This window comes from Centruroides vittatus, unplaced genomic scaffold (assembly GCF_030686945.1).
Source record: "Centruroides vittatus isolate TY-2023 unplaced genomic scaffold, ASM3068694v2 contig_400, whole genome shotgun sequence".
Classification (NCBI taxonomy): domain Eukaryota; kingdom Metazoa; phylum Arthropoda; class Arachnida; order Scorpiones; family Buthidae; genus Centruroides; species Centruroides vittatus.
In genome coordinates, this window is record NW_027122215.1 from 2849478 (window position 1) to 2876872 (window position 27395).

At 31.7% G+C, this 27395-nt stretch overlaps 2 protein-coding genes across 4 annotated transcripts in view; both read right to left on the reverse strand.

Moving 5' to 3' along the window:
* Positions 1-24571, reverse strand: part of rump (rumpelstiltskin) — a 55540-nt gene extending 30969 nt beyond the window's left edge. For all 3 annotated transcript variants that reach the window (XM_067271747.1, XM_067271745.1, XM_067271744.1), the window contains exon 1: positions 24421-24571. In XM_067271747.1, the coding sequence (XP_067127848.1) occupies positions 24421-24467 (47 nt within the window). In that variant the 5' untranslated portion in view covers positions 24468-24571. The remainder of the gene's footprint in view (positions 1-24420) is intronic.
* Positions 302-2748, reverse strand: LOC136976454 (uncharacterized). The gene has a single exon (XM_067271731.1). The coding sequence runs from the start codon at positions 2599-2601 to the stop codon at positions 454-456; it is 2148 nt and encodes a 715-aa protein (XP_067127832.1). The 5' UTR covers positions 2602-2748; the 3' UTR covers positions 302-453.
* Positions 24572-27395: the final 2824 nt, after the last annotated feature.

Consider the following 27395-nt stretch of genomic DNA (forward strand, 5'->3'; position numbering starts at 1 on the left):
AAATAAAGCATTTTTTCCCTCAAAAAAATTGATCATGTAAAAAAAAGAATTAGTTTTCTTTTGTCAACCACATTATATACAATCTATTTTTACACAATTTTGAAATAAAGAGAGATAGGTGTAAGTTTACAGTATAGCTTCTCTAACAAATGTATCTAATTTATTGTAAAATCTTTTTATTTTTACAAAATGGACAATCAAAATACAGAGAAACTTCTTAGTATTAATTCTCTGTTTTTCAAAATACAGATAATTAGAAAATAAAAATTAATTACAATTCACAAAATAGAAGAACTATTAATGTAGTTTTAGCTTTTTCTCCTCAAGTGTATTTATTTTCATTTCAATCTCTTTTTCTTCCTTTTCATGATCTTTTCTTAACATTTTCTTGTGTTGTTTTAAATCCTTAAGTTGTTGTGTAAGTTTTCTTTTTTCTTCAGCCCTCAATGCCTGCTATTTCTGAATATCTTTTTTCTGTTGCAGAGATGCAATATATTGCTGTCTAGATCCTCTGACTGTTAACAACATTTTCTGGTCTATATTTATTTGATCAATACCACCGGCAAAATGGATCCCATCATAAACTAAGCGTTGAGCAACTAAACTTTCTTCCTTAAGATTTTCACTCAACAGTGATTTGTTAACTGAAAAACCACTCTCAACACTTGCATTCCCATGTGAGAAAGAAAGAGAAATTTTGATAATAGACCATAGATCTTGCAGTTGCCTATCATCCTTCATAATTTCACAATAAAATGTGTCCAGACCATCATCATCACTCCTTTCAGATATGAAGTCCTCAAACTTTGTAGAATAGGGTTTTATGGATACTTTATTGCAGAGTATATTATACTGTTCTTTTGCTTTGACAGCACATCTTTCATCAATCCTGTTTGTATCATGTAGAATCTCCAGTAAAGCATTGAAATACAATTTTCCAACATTTGATTGCATTTTAATAATTTCTGGATCTAAGCTGCTCAAAGCCTTCACACATTTGTACTTGACAGGTCCCTTCTCAATAATCTTTTGTGTCATCACTTTCAGCACTTTTTGACAATCTCTTAGAAAACACAGAATATCTTTATCGCTTACTTTCAATTCTTTTAAAACCTTTTTTGCTCCAAAACCAATATCCAAATTCTTAAGATGTACCAAGTTTTCATTAGCATTTAAATCTATTTTTAGAAACTGCTTGTCGGTGACCCTGTCATTTTTCACAAACTTTCTCATCAGATTCATTAATAATTGAACAACTGCTTTATAAAGATAAGGTGCAAGAGGTTTGTTGCTCTGAAATCGGGTGAGAAAGCTCTCACTTTGTGTACATATTGACCGAAAAAATAAAAGTTTAACTTTAATAAAGGGGTCATTGAGTGCCTGTCTCAAGAATGTAGCCACCTTGCTGTCTTTCAACTTTGTACTGTTGTTTATGTATGTCTTCACAGATTCAATAACTTCTGCTGCACGTTCTAAGCACTCTCCATTCTCCAACCACCTTGTTGAACCAAACTTTTTGGGAAACAATCTGCTTCCACTTATAGCAATGTATTCAGCACGCCGAGTGGGTGAGTCTTTTAGCAAATAGTACAAATTCCATAGCAGTGGTAACAAATTCCAATCTACTACTTTAAAACCAGCTTTTACAGCACCATGGACTACATGTAAACCACATGTTCCCATTCTCACAAATGATTTACCAACATTCTGTGTCTCCATGTGATCTTCTAATTTATTCAGAAAACTTATGTTTACATTTGGTCCGTCCATACAGATATGAAGAAGTTTTGCTAAATCAAGATGAGTGTCTGAAAGGCCATTGAGAAATGCAGAGAGAAGATCATCTGCTGTACTATGATCCAGAAAGACACTATTTAAATATCTGGTCATAACCTTATCTTTACTCTCATCCCAGTATTTTATCACAAGATCCATTTGAGTTCTTTGAGCAACTTTGTTTAGTGATTCGTCAAAGGAGATAGTAATATTATCACAACTTGTAACAGCATCAATCAATTTTTCTCTGAAATAATGGGCTAGGCCATAATTTATTATATAGGAAGCTTTATCTGGACCCAATTGAAATTGTGTGGCTATAGCACTGTCAGGAAACATTTTTTTGAAAATGTTTTTAATATCAGAGCATGAATTGAGTGACATCTTTTTCTTTACAACTGCCAATGCCCAAGTTATCTCTGCTTTTATTACATCATCTTTTATCACAAAAGGTGTCAATGTGCTGCTAAGAAATGTTGATTTGGTGAGAGACTGTTCATTAATGATCTTAGATCTATCTTCCACAACAGAAGCCGTTTCACACACATTTTGTTGACTATTAGAAGAGTTTGAATTTGTCGGGGTTAAAAACCTTACCAGTGAAGTTTGTTCCGACTTCAATCTTTTTATTTCAACATGACTAGAACTATTTGCATGGGATATTAATGCACGCTTTCCCATATTACTTAACGAGAAAACTTTACAACAAATGCAGCAAAATGCTTTTGTATCATCATCTTTTACAGTTCCTAACCAGGAATTGAATTCTGGATGAATAGCTGGATCTAGCCATTGGAGATTAAACCTCGTTTGTTTCTGTGCCATTATAATTTAAGAATGTAGAAAAACACAAACCTCGAACAATATTATTAAAAGACAGATGAACCAGATCAGATAGCAATGTGTAAGACTTGTTTTGTCACAATACTAAGTACAACATTCAAACGACATCCAATCCGCATCTGCATATATATTAATTAAAAGTAGTGTTGTCAACCAACTCAAAATTCAAATTTACAGCTAGACATTTTTTAATAAAAATACTCAAATCATACTGTTTCCATTAAAACTGTTTGGTTATTTTAGCTAGATTGTTCATAAATCCACTAAATTAGCTGAATTGGCAACTCATTAAAAGAAAAAAAAATGTTCCGTTGCCGCCATTTTGATTTCGGTTTCGATGTAAAGCCAGAGTTTTAATAATTATTTTTAATAATTTTTATTTATTATTTATTTAATTTTGCATTAAATTTCATCTTTTCATAAAATTTTCTTAATAATTCAGACAAAACTTATTTTTTTTAACCCTTAATTACAATTCTTATAATTATTGCAAATCATATCACAAACCATCTTTCTCACTTTTATAGCAAATTTTAATTAAACGAACTAATGTTATAGAATTTAAATAAAATAAAATAAATACAGAAATAAACATCAAACGAAATTACAATTATACATTAATAAAATATAGAAGTTCAGCGCATAGAATCGTAACTATAAAATCTCGTTCTTTTGCAACATAACTATAAAAATAGTTTTGGTGTTGTTTCGCACTAAGATACTAAAAAATTAAAATACATTTGATTAATTTTTTTAAAAATTTACCAGCTTTTTAAATTTATAATTAATTATAAGCAAGTTAACATTGGTTAAACTATTGGATTATCTAGTTCACTGTTTCTCAACCACCGGTCCGTGGAGATTCTTGATCGGTCCGCAGAGAATTTTTACCGCTCTGCATTAAAAATTTTCTTATTGAAAAAAAATAGTGATAATTTAATAAATAAAAATTTTATAATGTATAAATGATAATAATAATTTTACAATTTACTTCTGTAGTAATTCTTTAATATATAGTAAAGTTTTTTGTTAAAACACTACCGGTCCGCAAAATTTTTTTCACAAATTTTATCGGCCCGCAAGCCAAAAAAGATTGAGAAACACTGTTGGTCAGCCATATTCAGCAAACGAAATCAACGAGGCAGCTAAGGAGACAAATTCCCTGACTTTTTGACAATTTTTGACAAATTCCCTGACATTCCATGACTTTTTCCGAAACTAATGAAAATCCCTGACTTTCCAGGTGCGTAGGAACCCTGCATGTATTATTCAACAGCCATAAAAATTATATTTTTATTAACGATGTCTCCAAAGTTAAGTTATTTTTCTGCGAAAAATTCACTGATCAGGAAACACGCGTCCGCCATTCAATGAGCCGCTCCGTGACGAAAACAAGCTTAAGCAATGGCATTGTCGAACGGTGCACACTCAGTAAGTAATCCTATAATTTTTTGTTTATAGCATAGTTTATATGGATTATTCCCAAAAATTTATACGTGATTTGGAAATGCTGAGTCAAATTAGTATAGAATCGATTAATTTTATGGAAGAAAACCTTTCAAACAGCCATAGCCCCTAAACTGCACACGTGCCGGGCTGTGATTGGCTCATGTATTTAAGTGACTCGTACAACACAGATTCATATAGCACGGAACGTATCTACCGTGTTACAGGAGGGGTCTACTGTATTATTAAAATAATAAACTAAAGAAATTTGGAATTTTTTTGTTTTTTAACAAATTATTACAAAATTTAACAAAACAAAAAATATATATATTTTAAATTGTACATTAGTAAATAAATTCTTTTCATTTAAATTGATTTATTTATTTATTCTCATTTAAATAAATTTATTTAATAAGCTTGGTTATTCATTGTTCAAAATTAATTTGTTACAACAAAGTATGCATACAAAATTATAATTTTCAACAATTTTAATTTTTAAATATAGTGACAAAAAAATGTTTGCATACTTTTACATTAATTAGCTTACTGACTTAATAAACATTTCCATTAGATTAATCATGTAAGAAATTTAGTTACAACATTTTGCAGCTTCTCAAAAACACTTGTTAATATTTTAAAAATTTCCTGAATGTCCATGGGCATCACTTTTTTAAGTTTTTGCAAGATGGTAGTTTGTATATTGAAACTAAAAGTCTTACATCCAATCCTCCCTCACATTCATGATTACAAAAGATACATGAATGACATTTTCATCATCTAGAAAACTAAACCAGACACACAAGTATTTACAAAATGCATGAATGACAACCCTTTTGGTCTAAGTCTTAAACTGGATCAATCCAGCTATACCCCAAGCTCGCTTCTTGACCCTTCATGAATTATTTAAGGAGAACAACATTTGCACTAATATTTATTACAAATTCATCTGTTGTTATTTATACCAGCAAGCTCTTGCAATCACCATACTTATAAAATCGCTGCATTTATATCTCTCATGAAGAAAGCATTTATGCATTGCTCTAATTACAGACAGGTTGAAAGAATTACAACACTCAGTGAATATTGCAACCAAACATGGTTACAAAAATTATCTTGTCCGAAATTTAGGCAGAGCATATAAAAACAAAATTAAGAGTTTATAACACAAACAAAGGGCAGATCACTAACAGTCACAATACCAACACTTGCTGTATCGTGTTGGAATATAATCATGCTATGAATTGCATATACAAAGAAATAGCCTATTAGCATACAAATGAAATATATAACCCCTATATATAACAGGGGTGGGCAAGCAAGAGTTCAGCGAGAGCCGAAATGTAGGTTTTGCAAAATTCATGGGAGCCGCAGTTCTGTAATGTTGTAGCGGATAGTATGGTAAGGCACGCGATTTTATTATATAATATAAATATAATATAAAGCAAATATTGAATTTTTTAATAAACATATTTTCACAAAATTATAAAAATAAAATTGTAAAAATAATAATAAAAAACAGAAATTAACACTTTCAGCAAGAGCCACGTGTAACTCAAAAAGAGCCACATGTGGCTCTTGGAGCCGCATTTGGCCATGCCTGATATATAACCTATTGCAAAATAGCAAGGATAAAGTAAATCAATTTTGTTTACTGGGAATATATTGGATTCTGAAAACAGACAACAGACACCACAGTGACAAGAGTACATCAGTTCTTTCACCCATTCTCTACAAAAAAGATTGGTGGAACATAAGTACAATATTAACAACAAAACACACTATCATCTTGTTCATTTATGCCTTGAATGATGATATCCAGGCTGATCTACGGAATGACTCCATCATTAGGTGAATTCAATGAATCGATAACATCGTGACCCTTGAAATTTTTAAAGCCGAAATGAAGGAGAAAAATATTAATTTCTAAGATGAGAAATGTTTGTCCTATGCATGACTGAAGTCATAACTTTAGAAGCCATAACCCAGCATAATTATATCACTCTTAATGCAAAATTACTTCATGAAATATTCTTTAAAAAACATAAGTATTTTATTTATGGTTTTGTTGCTGTTTGTATATGTGTTAGCAATTAATTTTGTAGCATTAATGTCTCAAAACAAATTTAAACTTGAAGTGCATCCAAAAATCTTTATGATAATATTTTATGAGCATTCCAATTCAAAAATCTTGGACCTGAAGAGCTGTTGAAGTGATCAAAAATGTTAAGTTCAATCTCTCTAAAACTTGAAGATGACCTAGATAGAAAAAGGGTGAAAACGTTAGTGAAATAAAAAGATTTATGCTCAGCAAAAATTTAGGTGGTTTGGTGAATTGATGTGGTTTAATGTTAGTTCTTTGTTCATGATTAAGCATTTACTGGATTTATGATTCTTTGATGTGTTTTGTGTGTGTACTTGCACTCCAGTCTAAAAAAACTGTTGCAAATAGCTTATTAAAGAATCAATGAAAATTAATTTATCAAAAATTTTTATGATTATAATATGTCCTGAAAAATTTAAGAAAAATACATTTTACAAAATAAAGAAAATTTATAATGATTAAATATATTTTTTTAAAATTTTCCTGAAGATCGTTTTACTATATATATTTAAATTTTCCTACTGATGGATTAATGAAATCCAACTATCAGCTCAATAATTATTATTATTATGCTCTTCGGTTGCAGCAGGCTGCAAAATAATGGTTATAAAAGACAACCATAGTTTTAATTACCAACAAAATAAGATTAGCCTGAAGGTAGATTCTTCATCTTGGCATTCAGTAACTGGCTACAGCCAATACAACTATTAATCTTAATTTTAACTCAAGTTTGACAAGCATTTTCAATTTAATAATAGATCTGCTTCACGTCTAGAAAGCTTAATATTCTAATTCTAGAATGTACTGTACATGTGAATATTTTAATGTTAAAATGAACATTCCATTATTAGATCAAAAATGCTTGTCAAACTTGAATTAAAGATTGGTGGAGTTAAATTAAGATTAATAGTTGTATTTGTTGCAAATGATTCATCCAATATTTGTGAATAATTTTAGCTATAGCCAGGCATGTCCTCAGAAAAATAAAAACTTGTAAATGCAATTTGTTTTCCTGAGTAATGGCTTAAAATATTGTATTTCAATGTTAATAACTTGCACATTGCCATACCATGTCTTGGGAGCACCCATCAAATTGCCATCTAGGCTCAAATTCCAAAAATCACAGTGGATATTTTGCTTTGATGCAATGTTGAAATTGTAAAATTCTACATTTTCCTTGACTTTTCCCTGCAATTGAATTTCACCAGTCACTTTCTTGATATTACATCTTTAGACTTTCCAGATTGTAGACCATTCTCATGATGAGAAGTGAATTAGTGTGGGACTCAATGTGCAAAACTTTTAGTGTATCCCAAGATGTCATGGATCAAATGGAAATGTCCAATTCTGTTGCAATTTTTGCAACAGCATTGAACATTTCCATTCTTGTTTGGACCATTTTGTTCACTTTAATAAATGCTTGTTTATCATTACCAGTGTTGCCATTTCTAGGGTAATTTCAACCTCTCAGGGTAATGTTTAGGGTAGTCTTATATTTAGGGTAAATCTAAAGTAAAATTGCCCTGTGATCTTATGCCTATTAATCAATGCATCACAAGTTTTGCCGAAAAAAGTTTTAGCCTAAAACTGGTCTGTTTTTCCCTATAACTTGAGTGTTTTAGGATAGGACAACAGAAGCTAAAGAAATAAAGCAGGTTGGTGGTTTCATTTGAATCTACAAAACAAATGTTAAATTGTAAATATATATGTAAATAAATGAATTTTTAAAACTGATCATTTACATATTAAAGTATGTTTGAAATCAAGTGAATGGCTTATTTAATTTTCTATCTTCAGCTAAGATACACAACACATGTTGAATGTGAATTAATTAAAATTAAGTTTAAATAATTGCATTCATCAGACTTGTGGATATATTTTATAATTATTTAAAGACCATGTGAGATTTTTATCATTTGTCAAATTGGGATTACCAAACTAAAACATCAATTATCTCCATATCAGATGTAAATTAATACTTCTGATAAAGCCTAAAAATCCTGAGACATTTTAGTTATTAAGATTTTTAAAAACAATGAATTAAGAATTGTTCTGATTATTATTTCACGATAGTAGTACAGAGTACTTAGTATTTAGGTTTAGTAGTACAGGGATCTGCATCATAGAATCGTTTGTCTTATTTTTTTTAATCCAAGTATGAGCTCAAGCTCAGAGTTTTCTCAATTTAGGGTAATCTAGGGTAAAACGAAGGCACCATCAGGGTAATTCCAGCAGAAGCAGATGGCAGCACTGATCATTACTGGCGCTAGTGAACAAAATCCATCAAAAATGTCTACTTGACCTTCATAATCCTATACCAGAGGTCAGCAGTTTGTCAAGTGAGAAGAGCCAAACTGTTATGGAAACAAGATACCAAAAGTACCAGAGAGCCGCATCAAGGCTTAACTGCTTGGCCGGTCACTGACCAACTGTGTTGAAGGATGTCCCCTAGTGTGCGTTACAGGCATTCCGTGACAATAATAAATTCCTATTACAAATATACTGAATTATTTATATTGTTCTTGGCTATTGGTCAAATGAATAATAACAATTTATACTGTTAATGTAAATCAGGGATGGGCAACCTGCGGCCCGCGACAGTATATTGTGCGGCCCGCGTCACACAAAATATTACAAAACAATATAACGGTCTATAAAATAAAAATTTTAAATACTAACATCTACTCGTCTGTAATCGTACTAAATACCAAGAACCCACTTCGTATATATATTCGACGCAGCTAGAGACGGCCCTTCGGTTGATTCATTTTTGCATTTTTAAGGGGTGTTACAATTGTTTACAAATGCACGTGTACTTTCGTAGACTGTCCATACGCGCTTGACCCTTTTTCAAGACTAAATGAAGCTCGAGGGAGTAATATGCATTCGTAAACAATTCTATTGCCCCTTAAAGACGCAAAAATAAACCAATCCGAGAGCCAACTCTAATTGCAAGGTATCTGGTAATTTAACCTGACTTCACTCGATACTTCATATTGAGCTGTAAAGTTTTACCAACGCTTTGTATCGTTGCATTTAATTTTTTGGTATTTTCTATATTTTTACTATTAATCTACTGTGGTTTATCCGAATTATAGAAAAAGGTATGTTAAATATTTGAAATTTTACGGAAATAGAATTTTTAATGTGGAATTTCTAATTTTAAATATCCAAGTTAGAATTTCTGTTTAATAATAATGTTACTATTAATTTCCAAAATTGAAATTAAAAATGTTTGAATTAGAGAATTATTAATATTTTAAGAACAATTCAGACTTAGAACTGGACAGTAATAAATACAAAACCCACATATGAAAACATTTCAACTTTGCATTATTTTCAATGCTAAAACTGACCTTGAGGTTTGCACGTGGTTTTGTACAATAAAAGCTCGATATAACAGACGGTTGCTGATGTCGGTCTGGCCAAAAGTAAAAGAAATTATTAAAAAAAAAAAACTCATTCCTTGTAACGGACTCCTGCTACTTCGCATTATTTTTTAGTCCTCACAGACCATGGTTATTACGGACTTTTTAGTTGCCGTTTCATTTAGTCAAGTCATTGTTTTACAGTCACTTTTCAAGTTACGATCACCTGGTCCGAAGTTGCGGAACCGAACCCCATCGTAAGTCGAGAAGTGAGTAGTTATTTCACCATAGTCGTAGTTTTATTCATTTTATTTGACAAAAGTAAACACAAAATTAATATAAAGTTTATTTTAATTATTTTTTCGGTGTAGATTTTCACCTTACACGCAGTTTTGGTTTCGTTTTCTGATCGACTTATTTTTGGACTGCAACTTGAAAAATTTGCAAATCTATAAATTCCCACTGTCGTCTGTCTGCCTTTCCTTAAACTAAGGGCAGGAGGCCCCAATTAACTATTTACGAACTTCCGGTTCAAAACTCAAGTCATGTTATTTCAATTCAAAAATTTCCCCCGAAAGAAGTTAGATAAATGACCGGCACTACTAATTTGAGGCGGAGAACATATATCTTAAACATTAGATTAATTAAAAATTAAATGTGATTAAAAATTGCAGCCCAGCATTGTTCAGTTTTGGTTTCATTTCGCCATGAGTGATGCGTCGTGGATTTGTTTGTAAAGCGAAGATATGGATCGTAAAAGAAGACGATAAGCTTTAGATTTAATACAAAAAATAGATCTATTTCGTTAGATTTAAGATGGAAAATATCAAGATGAAGTTGGTAAAGAAATGTCTCGGAATAAATAGACAACTTCAGACATTTCGATAGCGAGAGAAAAATAACAGACTTTTCTTAAATATGAGTTCTACTAAAACTAAAAAGTCTTTTACTTTGTCTGATATAATTTAGGCTGCCTAATAGGGTAACATTTTAAATTAAGAAACGTACAGCAGTAGTAGCCGTTTTTACTCTTCGTTTTTCGCTTTAATCTAACAATTTTTTTTTATGTAGACAATTTTGATACAGCTGGTAATTAGTCTAAAGTTGAAAATCAATTTAATGAATATCCCGTTCTAATGTGCTTCTACTATATAATAATATACTGTTTGATATAACGGACGAGTCCGTAGTAATGAGTTATTGCGATAAAATGGACTTTCATTGTGATAAACCAATATCTTCAATTCCATAGTAGTTTGTTACATCGAGCTTTTACTATATTTATTAATGCAGTATTTTATTCATTTTATTTATCCTCAATTTATAGATGTCAACAAGAAAGAAAAGAAAAATTGAAGATGAAAATCGAATTTATAATGAGTCGTGGAAATATGATTACTTTTTCATTCATTATGAAAAAAATCTTGTTTGTTTAATTTGTTCGAACAGTACTGCAGTTTTTAAGGAATATAACGTTAAAAGGCATTACACCACTAAACATTCCAATAAATACGACCAGTTTACTGGAGACTTAAGAAAACAGAAAGTGGAGAAAACTGATGAAAGCCGTAACCTCCCAGCAAGCATTCTTAATGAAAACAAATAATGAATCTGAATCCGTTACAAAAGCCAGTTATGAAATTTGTAATCTATTGGCAAAAACTTTTCATTGTTATTCTGATGGAATGTTTATAAAGCAATGTATTGAAAAAGCAGTTGAAATTATGTCCTGATCAGAAGAAGATTTTTGCTAATATTAGTTTATCTCGACGAACAGTTGCGAGAAAAATCGATGAAATGGCAGATAATGTTGACGAATCATTAAAAAAACAAGTAAAAGCCTTTGAATATTTTTCCATTTGTTTGGATAAATCCACCGACATAACAGATACGGTTCAACTTGCAATTTTCATTGGAGGCTTAGATTCAGAATTAAACATTACTGAAGACTTTTTAGATTTAGTTGGACTAAAAGGAAATACTACAGGAGAAATTATGTACGGGGCTTTTGAAAAAACCTTAGAAAAAAAACGAACTCTCACTATTAAAACTGAGTGGAATTACAACTGATGGCGCCAAGTCTTTCAGAGGAGAGCGACCCAGTTTAATTGGTATTCTCCGGAATAAATTAGCACAAAACGAAAATCCAAATGATTTATTTATTTGCCATTGTGTTTTGCACGTGGAGAATTTATGCGCTAAGAAAATTAATATGGAACATGTTATGGATATAGTAGTATCCACAGCGAACTTTCTGAGAGGTCGTGCATTGAACCATCGTCAGTTTAAAGAATTTTTGTCTGATATTAATGCTGAAAATAATGACATTGTTTATTTTACTGACGTCAGATGGTTAAGCAAATCTTCAGTTTTACAAAGATTTTACAATCTCTTACCAGAAATAAAATTATTTATGGAAATGAAAGGAAAAGCTGTTAAAGAACTTTCAGACTGCGAATGGCTGACAGATCTTGCGTTTTTTGTTGATATTACAATGCATTTGTCAGAATTAAATATAAAAATGCAAGGAAAAAATCTTATCACATCTGAATTTATAACGTTTATAAAAGCATTTATATCCCAGCTCAAATTATGGAGCACGCAATTGCGTAACACAAATTGTCACTTTTTCCCCACTTTATTACAACGCACCGAACCTAAAAATTATTTAAAATATGCAGAGAAAGTCGAAGAACTATAACAAGAACTTAAAAATAGATTCGAAAAATTTTAGCCGAGAAAATGAAATACGAATAATTACGGCACCTTTTTCAGTAAACATAGAAAACATACCAAATAAACTTCAATTGGAGTTAATAGACTTGCAAAGTAATTTAGATTTGAAAGATACTTTTAAAGAAAAAAATTTGGTAGATTTTTATAAAACTTTTATCAAAGAAAATCAATTTCCTAACTTAAGAAAGTATGCGGCAAAAATTCTGTCCTTATTTTGTACAACTTATGTATGCGAACAGTTTTTTCCCGCAACGAATTTAGTAAAAAGTAAAACGAGAAATCGGCTAACAGACTCTCATCTAAAAAATAATTTAAAATTAGCAATGACAAATATTCAGCCAAATATATCTCATATATTACATTCGCATCAATTCCAGCAGTCACATACAAGTACAGTATACCTATGTTAATTTATGAATATTTGTAATTTACCCGTATTTTTTTTTTCTTATGTGCGGCCCGCGTCAATTCAGAAGTTTCAAATGTGGCCCTTACATAGAAAAAAGTTGCCCATCCCTGATGTAAATAATTTATATTGTTAATTTAAATGTGCGAAATACGACACACGACAGGGGTGCCTCTAGTGGCTGTTTTCGGCATAACATTACACAGACGGATGAACACGCATTTAATAGGTTATATATATAGATAGGCTTTAAATGCTACCACTCGCATGCAATTCATATTGATCAACGCAAGTGGTCATGTGCGGACGGGCTAAAGAATGGTAGAGAGTATGCTGTACGAGTTGAAGTTTGTTCAGCAGCTCTATCTCATAAGTTATAAGGCTGCTTGAGATGAGGTGAGATTGGAGTTTATATCCAAAAAGCCACAAACGCCTGTGCAAAGAGCCACATGCAGCTTGCGAGCCGCACTTTCTGACCCCTGTCCTATACCATTTTGCCACCATTTGCATGCTCATCACAGACTCACCATACACAGCACTAAACAAAAAGCTACATACCAAATCACAGCTTGCACCTCTTTATTACACCACATCTCTGACACATGTGCAGCTGCCTAATGCCCAGTTCTCTCAACTGATCTGTTTATGACAAAACTGCACTGTGTGTGGTTTCAGCTGAAATGTGATGTGTTATTTGTATAGAAAAAGTAAAGAAAAACAATCTAAATATCATTACTTCTATTAATGTTTTCTACATTTTACAGACCAGGAAAACATACATTAGTACAATTCATTCCAGCATATTTCAATTAATTAACTCAGAAAATTCAATAATTTGTTTAGTTACTTAAACATTATAGTACAATTTGTTTATATGCAAGAACAAGTATGTTCTTTATATCTGTCTGAATTTTTTGGCCTTTAGCCATTGTTTTTTGCTTTTTCTTTTTTTCAAATTTACAATAGAATTCATTACAGATCCAAGCAACTGAAATTTTTGAATAAGGTTAACAGCATTATTGTCTATATTATATCAATCAATTATTATTTTTTTTTTAATATTCATTTAACATTTCTTTTTTCCACCTAATCTTATCACAATATTTCTTTGATATATAAGCCGTTCATAGGCCAAATCGATTAACACCATTTGTAAATCCTTAATATAACTGTTATTATTTTTACATTTTTCATATAACTAATTTTTTATAACATTACATTAAAGCTATACTTTAATATAATGGTATATACAGATACATTCTACAATGTCCATTTAAATTTAAGTTTAAAAGAAATTTTAAAAAATAATTTATATTATCAATTTTTTTACTTTTTTGTTTTATGGAGTTAGTCCATCTGGCAAGTGAGCAGCTCATACATTAATGGATTTATAGATCCAATATTTTCTACCACAGCAATAACTTCCACAAATGCATTGTTGTCTTTAGTTGTTGAAACAATATTTTGTATCCACATAATTACCAATATTGGTTTTACAATAATGAGTTAAGCTGGCATTTTGCTTTTCTTTTTACCATAGCAATGAATACTGATAGCACAGCAGTCAAGTTTATTAGTGAAATTTTATTAAACTAATACTATTGTATAAATGTCGGAACTTATGCTTTATTTTCACAAAATCAATATTGAATTGTGTTTATGTCTAATTATTGTAATGTGTTTTGACTTTAAATTTGTGACAAAAAACAAGCAATGTACAAAGGCTATTTTTTAAATAAGGTCCGTTTGTGAATGAGAGTGAGAATGATGCGCAATTGCAGCAGTGTGCATGAGCATGTGCTTTCAGCATGCTTTGCACATGTTTAAATGCCATTTGCAGTCGTATCTTCTGTCTACGTGCTGAGCTGTAGAAGTTTATAATGTTTAAGAAAATTGAGTCGCCCGCCGACTGTAAGATACGATCTGTTATTTGATTTCAGCACGAAAGATCATGGTAACTGTGTTTTGGGACAGGAAAGGGACTTTGTTAGTGGATTTTATGCCAAGAGGCACAACAATCAATTCTGGAGCTTATTGTGTGACCTTGAGAAAACTCCGCCATGCCATACAAGACAAGTGGTGTGGCCTAATGTCTTCCGGTGGCAGGTGGCAGATTTCTTTGAAGTTGAAATTTAAAAAATTTTTGAGCGGTATGACAAATGTTTGAACAAAAATGTAAATTATGTAGAAAAGTAGATAAAGGTATGTAGAATATGGAAAAAAATATATTTTAACGATATTTACAGTATTTTTCTTCTTATCAAAAAGCGGACCTTATTTAAAAAATACCCTTTGTATATTTTTCGAATTGGTAATATTGAGTTCCAATGTTTTTGTATCCAAAACAGAAAAATTGGATTTTAGTTTTAGTGTTCTAAAACAATATCAGTTTTCTTCTTTAAGATAGTTACTAGTGAATAAATTCAATTTATGTGATTTTCTATCCTTCAGTGATTTCCAAAGATTTAAAGGATTGACTAGACTAATTGAAAATTTTCTCCCATTATTGTACATCACAATTTGAAAATTTGATGCAAACTTTTTATAAGTACAAGACTACTTTATTTATGACAGTATTTATAGCCATAGTCAAGAATAGGCCTATTTAACTATGAACACCTGTTTATACAGGCTTTTATTCCAGAATGCCTTAAATATTTTCTTGAGTTAAAATCCAATCTGCTGTTTTCTTATTTTATCTTGTTAGATGTAAAAGTATATATTAGCCTTAAACCTTTCAGTCAAACCATTTATTAATTAAAGATTTATTTCTTTTCAAGTTTTCTTTTTGTATGTTGTCTATTCATGCAAACACTGAGATCTACATGTTAAATGATAAATTATTGATTTTATTAAACGATGAATGTAACAACTTGGGCCTTAGTCTAATGTTTATAGGCTAGAACAGGGGGTTCTTAACCTTTTTTGTTCCATGGACCCCTTTTCTAGTCAAGTGAAGGTCATGAATTCTCTTCTTAAAATAATGTTTTTAAATGCATAAAATAAAATTAGAAAAGAAACCAATTACAGTTAAACTTGTCTATAATAGAACCCCAAGAAACCAAACAACTCTTCCACAGTACAGGTTTCCACTATATACAGATTACCTACTATAAGTATCCTTTCATTAATGCAATTAATAAATTTCTCAACGTGTACTGTGTATATCAAAAAATCGCATTAATCAAATACAATGGTACCTTAGTACTTGACTGAACAATCACCACCCACTAGAACAAATTTTCAGTTAATAAGCAAATACACCAACAACTGCTGTAAATGATCGGGCTAAATTTTTGATATATGATTATAGATTAGAAATAAATTTGGCACTAGAGTTAGGCATTAGGCACCATCTCTTATTAAAATTAATAATTATAATATTTAATTAATTAATTTAGATTAAACTGGAAGAAAAGAATCGGCCCGAAGCGGGACTTGAACTCGCAACTCCCACTTACCATGCGGACACATTGCCAGTTACGCTACCCAGACCTTCAGTCCGATCTTCTCTTCCAGCACATATAAATCTAAGATATAACCATCAACGGTTATTACAGCACCGACTGGGGACACATCTATGCCCACAGCCAGAATTCTGAATTTTCTTCCAGTTTAATCTAAATTAATTAATTAAATATTATAATTATTAATTTTAATAAGAGAAGGTGCCTAATGCCTAACTCAAGTGCCAAATTTATTTCTAATCTATAATCATATATCCAAAATTTAGCCCAATCATTTACAGCAGTTGGTGTATTTGTTTATGATATCGGGTTTCATTTGATGTATATTTTCAGTTAACAATAAATATTTTTATTTTAACTTTAATTTTTTCATTCATCCATAAAAAACATTCTCAAAGATAAAAATGAGTAATCAGTTGAAAAATAAAATAAAACCTTACAGCTGCCTACCTTTGTCATATAAAATTTTACACAATTCGATGTTTTTCCATAAGTAAAAAAAAAAACCTGTGTGCAGAACACAATCATCAGCATATTTTACAACTATTTCAAGTATTAAATAGATGAAGTGTTTCAATAATACGTGTCTGTGACACATTGCAAGGTTCAAGAATTCAAGAGTTGTTATTTGTCAATCGTTAACAATTTCTTCCTGCAATTTCTGTTCAACAGCTTTTGGGGGCCTGTACATTTTGTATCTTTTAGTTCAAAATTTCCAAACTAAACTTTCAAAACCACATTTGACACATTTGGAGTTTAGAAGCATCTTCCCCATACCCAGTATGAGTATATTTTACTGTTTGTATAGCATGATATCCTTTACGAAATCTAAAAAGCTTGCATAATATGCTCGATGTGCATTTTATCTGTAGACATTTTGACTTGATTTTCTTCAAATGAAATGTGATGTAAAAAAAATATAAAAAGCTTCAAAACAAAGAATACAATCTCACATCAGGAATAATGTGTTAAATTTCACAACTTATAATTACATTACACATTTATGTTAAGTAAAAACAGCTAAATATCTACTTGCCTTAACCTAATAACCAGAGTGTTAATGTTCTACACTTGCAAACATTTTTGACGCCCCTTCTGGGCTTTTCCTCAGGCATCTACAATTTCCTGCAAGATGGCCATTAAAATTCGAACACTATTTGAATAGTGTTCTAACGTCGAAAACGTTTGCAAGTATAGAACATTAACACTCCGTTTATTAGGTTAAGACAAGTAGATATTTATCCATTCTGGTATGGTGAATAGTCAAGTAAAAACAGCTGTTAATAAAACTTTCTGTTTAAATTCCAATAAAATTACTGTAATACAACAGTCGTATTTTGCATTGCATATATGTATTTTTTAACTTTTTCATGATTTATACATGCTAGACTTGTAAACTTCTTGTTAAATTTGGTTTAATTGGCTAAAGATACCAATTTTCCTTTCCATTTCTGTGTTACAGGTTATTTTACATTAATTTTTGCAAAAAATTCAAGGAACCGAAGAAATTTTCCATTAATGACAGGTATTCAGTATATATAGACAGGTTTGACTGCATACAGAAATATATTTATTGAAATAGCAGGTGACATCACTATGTGCGCTTCTTTCTAAACACAATAATTTACAATACAATAGAGCTACATTTAAAATATAGTAAACTTAAAAGTTGATTTTCACCCTTTCAATCAAACAGACCCCAGTGGACCCATGGACTACAAGTAGAACTTTTGTATCAGATTACTTCATTCAAACATATTATGATGAATATCAATGAAGGATTCCTGTCTGTTTTTCATCTGCTTGGTAAAATAAAACTGTCCAATTCGTTTTTCATCTCAAAGATTCACAATTATTTACAATTTCTGCTGCCATACAGACATGTATGGAGAATTGCAAAGAGAGATTCTAGACATCAACCAAGGTTTAAAATTCATTATAATCACCAATCACAAAAAAAGTGCATTGCAACAATATTTCGCAATGATCTAAATTTAGACAACAATTAGAAACGGCTTTTTAAAGGTTTCTTCCTAGATCTGTGCAGTGGAAGGTTTACAATGCAGCTTTCTCTTTTAGAAATGTAAATTGCTGTTTCGTTCCCTCAGTTGCTGGAAGATATTTGATTAAGATTGTATATCATTTGTGTTTTTCTTCTTGTTAATGTGAGAGACAATATTCATCTTTATAGCTACAAAGGAAAAAAACAATGTAACATCTGAATAATGTTTTACGATTATATTCTGATCAGGAGTTTCAAATTTGATACACATTTTCTAAATCTGGATTCATCTTTATTTTATATTGAATTGAATATATAATTAAACAATTGAGGAAAAACATCAATTATTAACTGTGGAACAATTTACTGATCATATGACATTTTAAAATGGAATTAAAATAACTCAAAGTTAGACTAAGAATTTTTTCCTGAAGAAAACCTTTAAAATAAATAAATTTTTAAAGAGTAACAAGCAATTATTTATTGTGACATTATCACAATGCCGAGCTGCAATTTTTATTCTTATTTTTAATTTATTTAATTTAAAATATATGGCTCTCCACCTTCAAATTACCAGTGTCTTGCCCCTGTACAGCATACTTTTCCTTTAATGCTAGTCATGCCAGTCATCTATCTAATTCCTTTCAGGGAAAATTTTTGAATTGAAATAACATGACTTACGGTTTGCATCGGAAGTTTGCATATAGTTAATCGGGGCCTCCTGTGCCTAAGATTTCTACATCTGGTCTCAGATTTCACCTATCTAATCTAACTCCATTCTTGAGATTAAGGAAAGATGGGCAGACGGACAACAATGGGATTTATAGGTCTACAATTTTTTTTCAAATTGCAGCCCAATAAGATTAGGAGAGATTTATTCCATATTAATTTCTATCAAATAACTGAGATTAATGTGAAAGCAAATCTTTAATTGTTATCTGTGCAAACAAATATAGAAAAATGATCATCTCTGATAACACTAGTCTACATGACTTTTGTAACAGATACATCAGTGATTTTTTTATAATGTATTTTTCATGCTGAAACAGAAAGTGTGATAAGAAATGCTCTATCATGTCATGTTACTTAGTTGTTAGGTTGGGGAAAAAGAAATCCATTATTTTGTCACCAGATGGCTGTAGTGATATATATCTCATAAAGTATTGATCAAAACAAGTTCAAACTTGTGCTCATTGGAAAAGTGACATTCCGTACTAAAAAAATTCTTTCACAGTTTTTTGATTGGTTGATTCAGTTGTGAGTTATAGGGTGTAAAAGATGGAAGTTAATAAAGAGAAAATTCGGTATGTTTTACAATTTTGCTTTGATAAAGGCAAAAATGCAAGCCAGGCAGCCAATTATGTGCAATTTTGGTTTCGTCTGATTCCGTTTGGTAATTTTGATGTTAAAGATGCACCTCACATAGATACGCCCGTCGTCGAAAATGTCAATAAAATCATGAAAATGATCGAAGTAGACTGGCATGTTAGCAGTTGTAGCATCAACCAGGAGCTAAAGATTGACCACAAATCAGTTTTAAACCATGTGCATAAAGCTGGATTCAAAAAAAAACTCAATGTTTGGGTGCCACATGAACTGACACAAAAAAACATGATGGATCAAATTTCCATCTGAGAAGCCTTGGCCAAACAGAACGAAAGTGACCCATTTCTTAAACAGATGGTGACTGGGGATGAGAAATGGGTCACATATGACAATATTGTGCAAAAATGATCGTGGTCAAAGCATGGCAAAGCAGCTCAAACAGTGACCAAACCAGGACTAATGGCCAGGAAGGTTTTGCTGTGTATTTGGTGGGACTGGAAAGGAATCATCTACTATAAGCTGCTTCCATATGGTCACTCTACTGTCAACAATTGGACCGTTTGATGCTAAAGATTGACCAAAAGTGACCAGAATTGGCCAACAGGAGAGGAGTTGTGTTTCATCAGGACAACGCCAGGCCACACACATGTATAGTGACTAGCCAGAAACTTCGGGAGCTTGGTTGGGAAGTTTTGATGCATCCATCTTATAGTCTGGACCTGGCACCAAGCGATAACCATCTTTTTTTATCATTGAAAGACTTCCTTAGTGATAAGAAATTAGCATCAAGAGAAGATTGTGAAAATCGTTTAGTCAAGTTTTTCACCAATAGGGACCAGGGCTTCTATGAGAGAGGCATTATGAAGCTACCTTTAAAATGGCAACAAATTATAAAACAAAACGGTGCATATTTGACCCAAGCCGGACAATCCAAACCATGTTAAATAGTCTTGAAATAAACATAAAAATAATGGATTTCTTTTTCCCAAACCCAATATTTGACTTTAAGGGCAGATGTTCAATCCCAGCCCATGTAAAAATGGCAAACTTTGACTTGTTCCTCTTGTGGTGGTGCACATTTTAATTTTTCAGTCGTAAATACATTTTTTATTTAAAGTTAAGATTTTGTGAAAAAAATTCTCAAATTTAAAATTTCAATTTCAAAAGTCAACATTTTTACAATTCAGTAGTTTCAGAGAAAAGGTACAGTACATCTATATATGAGTAAGATTGCTGACAAAAGAACAGCCACCTGATTGGCGTCAGTTTATAACCTATTTATCCCGGCACCCACGCTTTAACAAACGAATCATTGACCATGAACAAAGACGCGTTATTGGTCTTTGAAAATGCATTATCTCAGTGCAGCTCAAGACATTGATGAGTGAAGTTGTGTGTGGTAATCCGTGTTTAATTGCAGGTAAAATAAATTTGGAAATTTTTTTTTTAATTTTACCTAAACATTTATTGAAATATGCGGCAGCAACATTTGTGTACAAATTCTCTGGATGTATTTTGTTCTGTATGTGGCGAATTTGCAACAAAGAGTCAGCATAGGCCCATTTCAAAATTGATGAAAACTGCCTATGGACTTTATTTTGGATGTCCACTCGAAGATCAAGATAAACAACGGGAGCCACATTTAATGTGTATTAGGTGTTATGTCAAGCTCACACAGTAGTTACGAGGGGAAAAGGGGCATTTGCCTTTTGCTATACCAATGATTTGGCGAGAACAAGCAAATCATTATGACGACTGCTACTTCTGTTTAACAAAGGTCAGGGGTTTCTCTGCAAAAAATAAAAGTAATATTGTGTATCCAAATATTCCATCAGCTATGAGACCAGTTCCTCATGGAGAGAATTTACCTATTCCCACAGCTCCAGCTTCTTGGCAGGAGATTTCTGATTCTGTTCTGATGCAGCAGCACAAGGTCAAGAGATGAAGATTTTATACCAGAAAAATCAAATAGTGAATCACATATCATTTCACAAGTGGAACTAAACGATTTAGTTTGCGACTTGCATTTCTCAAAACAGCAAGCAGAAGTGTTAGGTTCACACTTAAATCAGTGAAATTTATTGCATAAGGATACCAAAGTTTCATTTTTCAGACACAGAAATGAAGGATTTAATGAAATATTTCACTATGGCAGATCAGTTGTGTTCCTGTTGTGATATAAATGGTTTGATGTCAGAGTTGAATATTCCTTATAAAGCTGATGATTGGCGGTTATTTATAGACTTGTCAAAAACGAGCTTAAAAGCAATGCTACTACATAATTCAAAAAAAAAAAAAAGAATTCTTCTATACCAGTAGCACATGCTGTTGGTTTGTAAGAAACATATGAAAATATGCCATTAATTTTAAAAGCAGTCAATTATAGTGCTCACTTATGGCATATCTGTGGCGACCTAAAAGTTATTGGTCTTCTTCTCGGACTGCAAGGTGGCTTTACAAAATACTGCTGCTTTTTATGTCTGTGGACAGTCATGCAACAAGTGAACATTATGTGGTTAAAGATTGGCCAAAAAGAGACACTTTCACTCCTGGGCAAAACAATATTAAGTATGTTCCATTAGTCAACCCTCAGCAAGTAATTTTGCTCCCTTCACATATAAAATTGAAGTTGATAAAAAATTTTGTTAAAGCACTGCATAAAGAAGGACCAGGATTTAAACATGTAAGCCGTATGCTTCCTAAATTAAGTGAAGCTAAATTAAAGGAAAAAATATTCATTGGACCTCAGATTAAAAAATTACTTAATGATGAAAATTTTGACATGAAGTTGAATAACATAGAGCGAAAGGCATGGAAATCATTTAAGGATGTAGTCCATGGTTTTCTTGGAAATAACAAAACACAAAATAGTGATATTTTAGTAAAAATCTCCTAATGAACTATAAAAATTTAGGCTGCCAGATGTCTTTAAAAATTCATTTCTTGCATTCTCATCTGGACTTTTTCCCACCAAATTTGGGTGCAGTGAGTGATGAGCAGGGTGAACAGTTTCACCAGGACATATTGCAAATTGAGCCAAGGGAGATGGGATGAACTGATGATGAGTGACTACTGGTGGTTTCTGCAAAGAGAAGGTACTACCCTACACCAAAGGAAGAAGTGATTATCAGACTCAAGTTATAAAAAAATTTCAAAAACACTTTTTATACCTGTTTTAGTTATGTTATACAGTAGTTTTTTATGTAATCAGCAAAATAAAATATGAGTATCAGAAATTTATTTAGCATTATGTAAAATTTAATACACCAATAAACTTGGTCACTGCAGAAAATTCACATTTTTCATCAATTTTTTAATGGTATATAATAAAAATGTGGTGGGCGATGGAGAAAAACTGGCTTCATTTTCAGATTCAGCAAACAAAACAGAATAAAATTCACTTATTGCTGTTTCTGTTTCAAAAAATTTTTTCAATTTGTAGTGTAATCATGTCTAATAATTACTATTACCATGGCACTTAAAGTGTTTATCACACAAATATGTGTATTTTGTGGATAACTAATATGAACCATGTTTAATTATTTCCACATAAATCCATTTATTTTGCCTTTCTTCATTGCTAAGAAAAATATGAAAACTTGCTTTATTTTTCATCATTCACTGCACAACTGTTTGGCATTTTTTTCAAGACAATGTATTCACCACCAGTATATTTGTATTCAAAGTTAGCTTTGTTTTCAGCCTTACACCCAGGTACTTAAGTTTTGACGTCATTAAACCTATCTATTATTTTATGACAAACTAGCAGCAGTATCATCCATTATTAAAAACATTTTTTATATTAAAAATAGATCTATAGATCAGAGGTTAGATTAAAATACATGTAAGAAATAACGTAATCTTAAACACAAAAGAGGATATAGGATCTTTTACGATTCTATCAACATTTAAAATCAATAACAAAGAAAACAAGCAATTACTTGTAAAAAAAATTACTTTTTGGATTTATTATTGTAATACAGCATAGAATGCATCAATTCTGTAATACATACAATAGCTGCATTCAGCACTGTCAACAGTCATAACTGAGCAAAGGTGTTTCAATTCGTAGCCATTACGTAGTTACATCTGCCAAATGACAAGCGACGTATGTGTCGGAACAAAAAGCAGCCATCATCAGCCAGTTTTGGGTAGCAATAGGTAGCGTAAATGAAAGACGCTACTAAATGTGATGTCAAAATACCAAACATGTTCAAAACAGCAATATGGTAGAGGGTGTTCAGCAGAAAAATACTCAACAGCTCCAGAACTACTGATGCATTTTTGTAAATCACAAGATCAAAGAGCTTATGCCATTTCTTTCTGTATAAAAGTACAAAGTATACAGTGTAAACCTCTGCGTATCGCCTATAACACGAACAGATGCTTCAAGAACTTTTAACCAGAAATCAATCAATGTCCCTATTTTTATATATTATAACCGTTACATAAATCTATATTTAAAAAAATTCAAACTTTTGAAAAATTTTGTTAAAGTGAAAATTAAGAAAAATAATACCATTAAAAAAATTTAGATATTTCATATAATTATTTTTTAACTTATAAATTTACATTTAAACATATGTACGCAAATAAATAAAGTTAATGTAATTATATATATATATCAAATAATTAAATTCATATACAAAGAACTGACATCTTTTTTATATCACATATCAGACAAATATACGTTAGGTTGATATCAGGCCTATAAATATATTAAGAATGTCAAAAGAAGGAATTTATTAACTAAAATGATTCAAAAAACTAATTCATTTTCATTAAAGTAACGTTTCAATTGCATAAATCTGTAAAAATTTTTGGTAATCCGAAATATAATTAAGTTTCGTTGTTCGAGAATAAAACCACGCGAGGCTTAAGTCGTCATGCCAGAAAATGTAACTTTATTTTAGTTACCCACAAAAATAAACGACGAAATATTGATTTACCTTGTTTCTCTTTTAATCTCTGGGCTCTGATTACCGTTGGTCTCCATTTTTCGTATAATTCAAACACAAAAAGATCCTCTTAACAAGAAATCAAGAACAATGGTTGACGAACTGACGTTAACCTTACAATGAGCTTTGACTAGTCGGGCGATCGATTAAAATTTGTAAAAATAGCCAAATCGCTATAAATAAAAATACCATTATATTTATTATAAAATTAAATTATTATTTATATATAGAAAAATTTTAGTATAAATTTGTAAAACATTAAATAAAATATTTAATTAACAATTAATTATTAAGAAATATGACAAGCATGTGCGAATGGCCGAGTGGGCCTACCGCTCGGGCGGATCGGACGGGTCGAAAAATCTTAGAAATTTTTGAGGATAGTCCTTCACCAAGTAGCACCATTGTGGGCCTGGCCGAACCCATAATAAGCTTGTTAAAACAAAATCCTCTTACAAAACCCATTGGTTATGATGATTGGTTCACCCTACAAAGCCTAGATTGCCGCCCCGTTGTGGGCCTGCTAAAAGAGGTCCTCTTAGTGCCCACAGGACAAAAAATTTAAAAAAAAATGCTCAGATCCAATATAAAAGAACCGCATAGTTTTAGAGTTCAAAATAACCTTAAGATGCTTTAATTATAAACTGATAAAAAACCTATAACAGCTATCCTTCCAGTTTTTTCTTCTTTTTTGCCTCTTTTTGCCCTATAAGCACGAAGAGAACCCTTTTTTTTCCATTCTCATCGTGGGCTCAACTAGACTCACAATGAGCACGGTCCGATGGCGATGAATGAGCCCCAAATATTCAGGAGAGGCCGCCCAGTAAAAATTACTCAGACTGTCCGCCAAGATTCGATTTCGCATCCTCAGAACGGAGATTGACGCCATCCTCTACCACCCGGCCATTGAATTTCTAGTTTCTCGTAAAAATTATCTATATTTCTCAATGTTCCAGATACATGAAACTAAACTGGAAATTGTCAGTTTTTACTGCAAATTGTACTCTACTTAGAAACATGTATTGTATATACAAGTAATTAATATGAAAGCAGTAGTTTATCTATCAGTTTATAATTAAATTTTTGTTTTTAGGAACTTATCACATAGAACTGCTACTAAATAACATAAATGTATTTAATATGTTTAATTAATTTCGATTAAAAACTTAATAAGTATGATCAACTATATAAAAATACATGGAGATTAATAATATTAAAAAGTGCCCAAAAAGTTCCATAGTTCTATACTTGTCTGCAATATGATCGAGATTTGCATGTAGATTGCGTTTATATTGAAAATAGTACAATTATCCCAAAAATACAGTAGACCCCCTATAACACGGGTTCATATAACACAGTTTCCTATAACACGGCGAAAAAATTGCGAACGGTTTCGTATAACACGCTAAAAGAGACTCGTATAACACGGTAAAACGTCATCGCCGACTCGTGTCGCGACAAGATTGGTCGAATCTAGACCAATAGTGGACTAGCAGCCGAACTACTCGCCGCCATCCAGCCACGCGTATACACGAAGAGTTTAGGCGGAAAGTATTGATAAATTTTTATACAGTTCTTGTGAAAACAACATTTACAGTTCATTATTCAACGGCCATAAAAATTATATTTCTATTAATGATGTCTCCAAAGTTCAGCTAATTCTTTGCAGAAAGAATAACTTATCAGGAAACGCATCCGCCGTTCGATGAGTCGCTCCGCGACGAAAACAAGCTTAGGCAATAGCGTGTTCGAACGGTGCATACTCGGTAAGTAATCCAACAATTTTTTGTTTATAGCATAATTTATATGGATTATTCCCGAAAAAGTATACGTGATTTGGAAATGTTGACTCAAATTACTCTAGAATCGATTAACTTTATGGAAGAAAACCTTTCAAACAGCCGTAGCCCCTAAACTGCACACGTCCGGGCTGTGATTGGCTCATATATTTGAGGGGATCGTACGACACGGATTCATATAACATGGAACGTATCTACCGTGTTATAGGGGGTCTACTGTATATTAGAATTCAGGAATGCGTTTCATAAACATTTAGTCGCCAATGTAATAATTTTTTTCATTTATTTTATACAAATACAATTATATCAAAGAAACTTTTTTATAATTTCGTTATAAGTTTTATTTAATTTTATATTATTATTTGGGCCCATCAGTGGCCAAGCGGTTCCGTTCCCTGAACACTGGGAGTTCGATCGTGAGTTCGGGCCTAGCCACGTTTTCCGGGTTTTCTCCACGTCTGTAACGCTAGTTACCCTTAAAAGACCTCCCAGAAGGTATTATTTCCCGCGTAACGACCATACAATGACAATTACGTCACACTTTACCACGGAGCGATATAGCCTAGAAGCTCATGCCCAAATAGCCGATACAAAACAAGACGTATTATTTGCTAACAAATCTGCAAACATATTAAGGGCAAAAATGTTCTATCACTGCCGCACACAAATAACGTAAATTTAAAAATTAATTTGATTTACAATTTGAAAATTTCAGAACAATTTTTCAACGTTTTTCAAACATTGTTTTAATTTTCAATTCTCTTGATGATGATGCTATTCGTTCGGCTCGTTGCTTCATTTGCCGAACCTCATTTGATGTTAAATACGATAGAATTACAGCATTTACGAGATATGCCGATTGCGAGAAGCATTAAAAAAAAAATTGCATCTTCTCATTACCTTTCCCCTTCCCCGTCACATCGGTCAATGAAACAGTTTTCAAAGATGGCGACCTTAGATAAACACTATGGGATAGTTTTTTTTTTTCAGTAAAAGAAAATTAGCTGTAATTTGTTTGGGTGTTGCAATATTAACTTTATCTGCAATAAGATTGCAAATTTATTTTCTACTACACAATAAAATCATGCGTATCTGTATGTAAATGGGGAATATTCAAAATGCTGTAGATTCTTTACCCGTTGATATTGAGAACATTCTCGTAAAGAT